A 7,751-nucleotide genomic window follows, 5' to 3' on the forward strand; every position below is an offset into this window, starting at 1 on the left:
CAAATTTCAAGTACTGATTGGGATTTGGAACTCAATTTTTCGGTAAGCTCTAGGTCCGAGTCGAACCGTTCCATCACGTACGACCTGGCACTCCGATGCCGATGACAGTCGACGTATTTCACCCGCGTTCGTTCTCGTGCCCATACACCTGTCCAATCATCCGTGATAGCGCTGGACCTCCACCACGGTAATGCCATGACGTAGTGTCCGCCACATACTTCGCACTTGCACTTGGACCTACCTCCAAACAATCAACTACCTATATATTATATTAAACAATCTAATGTTTATACGAAATACGAATAAAACCGACTAAAAATGTACTGCAACAACTGGTTTGTATCACAAATCTTGTCCAAACCGTTGGCGACACGAGGGAAAGCATTGTATTACGAAATCCTTATAGTAATTAGAACTATACCACTGTTTGATTATCATTTTGATGATACCAAATTATATTGATAATCATATGGTCGTCACCAATGACAAGTGACCATTCACCGCACGGTACCACACAAAGATTGCAGTCAGTTATCAACACTTTTTTAGTTGTTTTTCAGCATTCTCTCCTCCTTATCAAACCTTGGCATTTGGCCCATTCACCTTCATTATCAATAAAATGTTTAATAATTATTGCTATTCCTTCATACCTTAATACCTTATTCAGTAATCCATCAATCATAACCAATCTGCTGACTGACCGCGGGATCGTACTTCATCGGGCGGACGGTGGTGGATACTATTGTTGATTACAAGTATTACTTAACGCTACCTAGGTGTACCTATATTCGCGTTTCTCAGTTTTCCTGGATTATATCAACGTCCCACGTTCTAGAGCAAACGTCCGGTTCCCACACACATTTTAGACTACTTAGATACGTGGCGACTAGCGACCGACATGGTGAGTACTGATATGGTATATACCTCACACAAAATATTGTTACGCATGTTCCGTTGAAGGTTGTATTAGGTTTATATTCTGGTTCAGCAATTCTTGATTGTAGATCGGTTTAAGTGAACTTGAGACAAAATCTGAACCCAGAGCACATAATACGGTATATTTTTTGGCAAAACATTGGTATAATATTGATTAGTCCAGGTCCAGCTCACTTGTTTTCTATTCTTAAATAGAGACTAGAGTTGATATAGAATGTTGCTATTTTTTGTCGTTGTTGTTGTTAGTTAGTAAGTTGTATCTTTCTCATGTAAGAATTAATAAATTTAATAAAATTAAATACATTTATTTATTTATTTCAGCAAAGTCAATATCATTATTTCAATACAATAATCAAATTACAAAAATTAAATTATTACAATAATAGTGATAAGAGCTGATACGTATACCAACTGAGCAAGCTCGTTTCTGGTATACGGAGTTCCTGTACATATTATTTATATAATATAATAAAATAAAAATGTCATGTGTCTTATACAATTGAGAATGATGTATTTTACTTCTCTAAATACCATTATCTTATAATTGCATAACTAAACGATACTAATAGATAATCATTTATATTTACACATAGATACTTTTTAATAATTGATTTTTACACACATTCTCATCAAGGTCATTTACTATTTTAGTAATTTTATTTTTTATACAATTTTTGTTAGTTATATTTTTTACATTTTTTTTATTAGACTGATTTTCACATTCATACTTTATTAGACTCTTTACATATTACATCATTTCCGAAATTGTTGAATATAGTTTTGACCATATAATCGGGAGCACTTTTTGTACTGGATAATGATGTATAAGGTAATTTTATGTTATTACCTGTTCTACTGTCTATTATATCTGTATTATTAAGTATCTGCATTTGAATTGTTTTTATAAGTGTTTGTTTAATGTATAATTTATAGATTGATAGTATGTTAGTATTTTTAAAAATATCTATTGAAGGGTATGTTGGCGGTAACGAGTAGGCTACTTTTATAATAATTTTCTGGGCATTATATACCGATTTTATGTCTGTTCTGCTGGCGCCTTCCCAGCATGTTATACCATATAATAAAAGTAATGTCATATAAATTTGCTGTACAACTGATTTATTTAGAAAGCGAATTTTATAAAATAGAGAAATTAATCTCCGAATTTTATTTTTGATAAATTGTATATGCTCAGACCATTTCAACTCCTGATCCATTATGACTCCTAAATATTTAAATTGTTGTACCATTTTAAGTGGTTTAAAATTGCAGATTGATTGTTTTATTTATAACATTGATGTAATATGAAGTTCACTCCAACTGGAAGCTGTGATCGGTTTGTGACTATCGGCATACTTAACATTTAATAATTAATTATAATGCACCTACCAATACATTATCTATTTTTAAATTCAAACAATCTGAATCTAGAGCATACCATATGATACAGTAGAAGCTTCTAATTAGGAACACGTATGAAGGATACAGTCATGTTTTTGAAACACAATGTCTTGGGTTATACCGGTTATATATTAAAAGATTGTAAATCAATTAGATTATTGGAACAATTAAGGCCATTACATGGTCTTATGTTGTTAAAATCGCTACTGAAACTTATTGGATCAAACCATTTGGCCTAATACTCACCCACTGATGTTTTTTATGCAACCGTGACTGGGCTTTATTTTTGAGCTGTTCGGAACACATACACTCTCGATAGTGACAGAGCCAAAAGGGCAAAGAGCGATTCACAATTATGTGTTGCACCAGTATGAACAAGGAGCAATAACATCGATAAATACATTATATTTTTCATGACATAAAATACCAATATTTTTTAGAAATAATTGGTTAATTGACACACTTCACCTTGATTCAAAAGTGTTTCTAATAAACGGCATCTACCGTTATATATTTTGATGAAATACTGTAGTATCTATACTACCTATCCCAATTCTATTAATGTCTTTGATTTATAATATATGTATATTTTATTACCAAATATGTAACATAATTGTTTATGATGCAATTCAAATACTTAGTATTGAAACAATTATTTTATACAAAGAAATTAAAATCATTTTAATGGTTTTTTTTACTCAAAAAGTAAGATTATATTTAATATACCAGAATGTTTTCCAGTATGCCACTGTGGTGTTGTATCTATATTTTATAGCTATACATCATAAATAATACTTTTAATCATAATTTCATACATAAAGCATTATCTATTTTTTTTCAAAGCACTTGCTATTTTTTATTTTTTAATATTTGCTTGTAATAGAAAATTCATTTCTAATCTTTTAAAGATGAAAACAATATTTAATTATACTTGTATATATTTCAGTCTATAGCCGAATTCTTTGATGGCCTTCCGTCCTTTAAAGAAGGGAATTTTTCCCATTTCAAACCAAGAAATTGTGAAAGCAGGAAAATATCAACATACATAGCAACAAAAGATCAACCTTCCGATCAAAGTTTGTAGTAATTCTATTATTTTATAGTAAATTATACCCTATTCTAAAAGAGAAGGTACTTTAATAAGTACCTGTGCATGAACTTAACCTACCTCCATTCACAGTAAATTCACTCATCAATATGGTCAACGGTTTAAGTCCAACGTAGGAGGGGAGGACTCATGTCACATGCATTTGTGAATGAAATCTATTAATTTATGTGTCTTTTCTTCTTGAATAGAATTTTGGTGTTCTTTGTAAAATTGAATTAGTAGTGTCTTTCTTATATAGTTAATGAATAACATTATGATAATACCTATAATAATTCAAAATATTAAAATATGTATGGATAGATTATATATTTTTTATTTTCACTTTTTTTTCTAATACTTACCTAATAAATATGTGTTGAGAACTGTTAATTTTAACTTAATTTGTATACATTGTAGAAGAAAAAAATAAGAATTTCTGTAATATATGAATGTTATTTAATATAAGCCTACAATATCTTGTTTTAAAATTAAAATTTTTTTTTTTTAATTTCAGTTATTGTTAATGACAATTCTCATAAATTACTCGAGTCTGTGCATAAACATTGGGATAGAAAGGTAAATGTATAATTCAACATACTAACATGCTAACTGGTTTTAAATTATATGATCTTATTTTAACATATTATAATACTATTTGATATATTTATAAAATTAAAAAAAAAATACCTACTGTTCTTACATTAAATTGGATATAATCAATGATAAAATATTCAAACAATAAGAGAACATTATATAATCAATGATTTTTTTACTGGTAGATCTAATTTATGTAAGACTAGTTATTTCAAAAAACTATTTTTTTTTTTTGAAAGTATTTTTTACGTAATTATTAGTGGTAAAAGAAAAAAAATTTCTAATTTCATATTTGAGCACTTTTATGTATAAAATCTGATTTTGAACAAGTAATGAGCTTAAAGTATTTACAATTTAGATGTATCCCTGGTATTCTCAAAAATATCCATTACTTAGCTTATTTTAATTATAAATACTTACAAATTAAGACTCACAAACTAGTTGTCCAAAATTTGATTTGTATAGATCATAATACTCGGAATAATAAGCTGTTTCGGAATATAAAGTTAAAAATATATCATACCATTCAAAGGAGTAGAACACTTTTGAAAATAATAAGACAAATAATTGTTTCTAAAAATGTTCATTTTTAACTCGTGGTTAAGTATATTTTATTTAGCTATGATTAAACTATAAAAAAAAATTTTGAATTTTCTGAAATAAAAAGTGTCTTAAATAATCGTATAATCTATACATTAAGCCATAACAGTATAGGTTATTATTAATAATTTATTAGTAATAACTTATTGCTCATCACTAGAGAATGGATGTTTATGCATTGATCATAGTTTTTTGTAACATCTAAATTAATACAAAGCAAGATAGAAATTTGTTTCATCACTCAAAGAATTCAAAATTATCAATTTAGTTTTGCATATTTGTTCGATTTTTACTTGCTTGATCATATTTTATCTTTATCATGCTCTTAGTGCAGATTTATTGCCGTCAGCAGATTTAACATTGATTTTTATTAATTAGGTGGTGTTATAGCCTATAAAGTATTAGACAAATCTGAGCCCACCCTGCCCGGCCCCCTTAATCCGTGTTTGCTGTTCTAAATGTTTGACAAATAAAATAAGTTGAAATAAAGAATTTTATTGATGCATATTTTTAATTTTTTTGTAGCATAAACATCCACTCTACTTACCACTTGTAAGGATTTCCAAGCATAAATTAATAAACTATTTTCATCAACTTTTAAGTTGTAACAATGTAGACTTTTCAAATGTAATGATTCAATTAATAGCTGCTTGTAATTACTTAACTTTTATATTAATTCAGAATATAATAAATTAACAACAAAATCACAGAAATATTACTTTGTTTTTCAGATAGCCATAGTTATATATTTAATTTTTTTTTTTTTAATTTTAATATGTTAATTTGTACCTTTTATATTAACTAATTATACATAAAATATAAGTTTGTTCTTTTTTTAATTCCGTTATCCTTTTTTATATTATTATAAATAATTGACAAATCTAATGTTAGTTACACTAATATTTATGTTGTTTATCAATATATACTATTTATATTTTAGCATGGATGTATAAAAAGGGCATTAGAAAAAAGTGAAGAATCTGGCTCAACTCGAAAACGTGCAAAACTAACTATCAATTGACTTTTTCTTACGATAAAATGATTCCAATGCAAATACCTAATATTTTTTTTAACTTAAATTCCTGATACGACTCAAATATTTTTATGGAAAACAAAATTCAATACATTTCTAATTATGTTGACATGTCATATAAGTGTATTATGGTATGTTAAGGTGGACTCCTTTTTGAACATTCTAAATGCACAATACAAAAGAATAAAACAAGAGTACATATTTGTATTTAGCTTATACCATGTCATTTTATGTTAAAATTTATAAGCTCAATGTAATTGAATTAGGGTTGCCATTCGTCCCGATTTCGCCGGGACACTACCGGTTTTTACTACAGAGTCCCGATATTTTTCATTTCCCGGCCGGGAAGTGGATAAGTACCGGTTTCTTAAAATAAGTCCCGAATTGTTCACGTGTGAAATGTGAATAACAAATAATAAATAATTGTCGGAAATTTCTGAGATAGCCGAGGACCGATTTAAATCATTTAAACAGAATAATATTGATTATTCTATGTTATTAAAAATTGTAGAATTTGTATTTGCATTGCCTGGATCTAACGCTGCAGTAGAGAGATATTTTCATTGATGAACAGTTGTTGGACAAAGTCACGAGGTAATTTATGCATCAATACAATAGAAGCTACTTTAGTCATTAAGACTAATTTGGAAAATAAACCATGCCAAAAATTTTAAGAAGACATTTAGAAAAATAAAGATTTGCTCATCCGAGTTCATAAAACTGCAAAATATTCAACAACAAATCCAAAATCAGAAGCTTCTGGATCTCATACATGAAAAAAATCGAAAAATGAAGTTAGATGAAATCGATAATGAATAATGATGCATATTTAAACAATACATATATTAGTAAATAAGTAAGACCACTCTGTTTTAAATTAAAAATTGTGTACCTAATTAATTTTTTTAGATAATTTAAAATTATATTTATGAATAATATAATAATAATACTATTATTACATTTTGTGCTATTTCTAATTTTTGGCTTTTTTATTTATTATAAAATATTATAATATAATAAAAATATTAAATAACGTTGGACTAAAAAAGGTATTATTAAAAATTCCAAAGAATGTATTGTGGGGGGGGGGAGGTATTATAGTGTCCCGACTTGTATTTTTGTATAAATGGCAACCCTAAATTGAATGGTTATTCAGTGTTAAAAATAAATAAATTAATGATTTGGGTAAAGAATATTGTACAAAATTCCATATTTTATACATTCTAGTAAAACCAATGTGTGTTGTTTTTTTGTGTTGCAAATTAGATATAAAAGTGAATTTACCTATTATAAAATTTTAAAGAATGAATATATTATTATTATATTATTAAATTAGAATTTATTTTTTAATCATTCCTACTAAAAAGATGGTATTTTTTGGGTTTTTATTGATATTTTAACTTTTAAGTGGTTTATGAGCATTCTAAAATTGTAATTACATTTACTTTTTAAGATAGAAACACAATATTAGTTTTTATTAATAATAATTTGATATATTTTTTATTATTTGATATTTTTACCTTTAAAAGATAGAGACTAGTGTACAACTCTTGTTTGTGTGACGTTTTCATAATAATTAAAACTGTATGGACTACAATAATATTGTACATAACATGTTTGTTTATTGCTTTATAAAGTCTTATTGCTATATCATATAGCCTTAGCCTATATCCATTAAAACTAAAGCATATATTATTATAAGTAACGTCTTGTTATCCTTTAGTGTTATACCAATATAGTGTACTAGCTATCCCATCTGGCATTGTCCAGGCAAATGTTATTTAAAAAAAGATGTATATGCAATATTCATACAAGGAATTGAATGTTTTGGTGCCGTTGCGTATCCGGTGTTTTTTATTGTATGTAAAAGCCAATAAGTGTAAAATTGAAAACCTGATTGAGTTTCTAGCAAGACAGTAACATTAAGTGAAAATCAATTTACCTGCAATTAAGTCACTTAGAAAGGCACTCCGTGGACAATATTCAAACAGTAATCTCCCTTTGGACACACAATGAGGAACTACAATATTCCAAATTTCAAGTTAATAAATTTTGGCATTATGTGAAAAATTAAGTAAATGCGTTAAAACTGGGTTTTTA

The 7,751-nt window shown here is 27.5% G+C and overlaps 1 protein-coding gene across 1 annotated transcript; it reads left to right on the forward strand.

Annotated features, from left to right (window-relative positions):
- Positions 1-582: 582 nt before the first annotated feature.
- LOC111039678 (DET1- and DDB1-associated protein 1-like) lies at positions 583-6,017 on the forward strand. Its single transcript, XM_022323270.1, has 4 exons — positions 583-901; positions 3,284-3,413; positions 3,939-4,000; positions 5,559-6,017. The coding sequence occupies exons 1-4, from the start codon at positions 899-901 to the stop codon at positions 5,637-5,639; spliced, it is 276 nt and encodes a 91-aa protein (XP_022178962.1). The 5' UTR covers positions 583-898; the 3' UTR covers positions 5,640-6,017.
- The last annotated feature ends 1,734 nt before the right edge of the window (positions 6,018-7,751 follow it).

The sequence above is a fragment of the Myzus persicae genome, unplaced genomic scaffold (assembly GCF_001856785.1).
Source record: "Myzus persicae strain clone G006 unplaced genomic scaffold, MPER_G0061.0, whole genome shotgun sequence".
In the NCBI taxonomy this organism is placed as follows: domain Eukaryota; kingdom Metazoa; phylum Arthropoda; class Insecta; order Hemiptera; family Aphididae; genus Myzus; species Myzus persicae.

Bases quoted from the DNA above. Each gene is read 5' to 3' on its own strand.
- LOC111039678 (XM_022323270.1), top strand. The intron at 3,414-3,938 runs GTTTGTAGTAAT...TTTTAATTTCAG, and splicing joins AGATCAACCTTCCGATCAAA to TTATTGTTAATGACAATTCT. The intron at 4,001-5,558 runs GTAAATGTATAA...TTTATATTTTAG, and splicing joins ATAAACATTGGGATAGAAAG to CATGGATGTATAAAAAGGGC.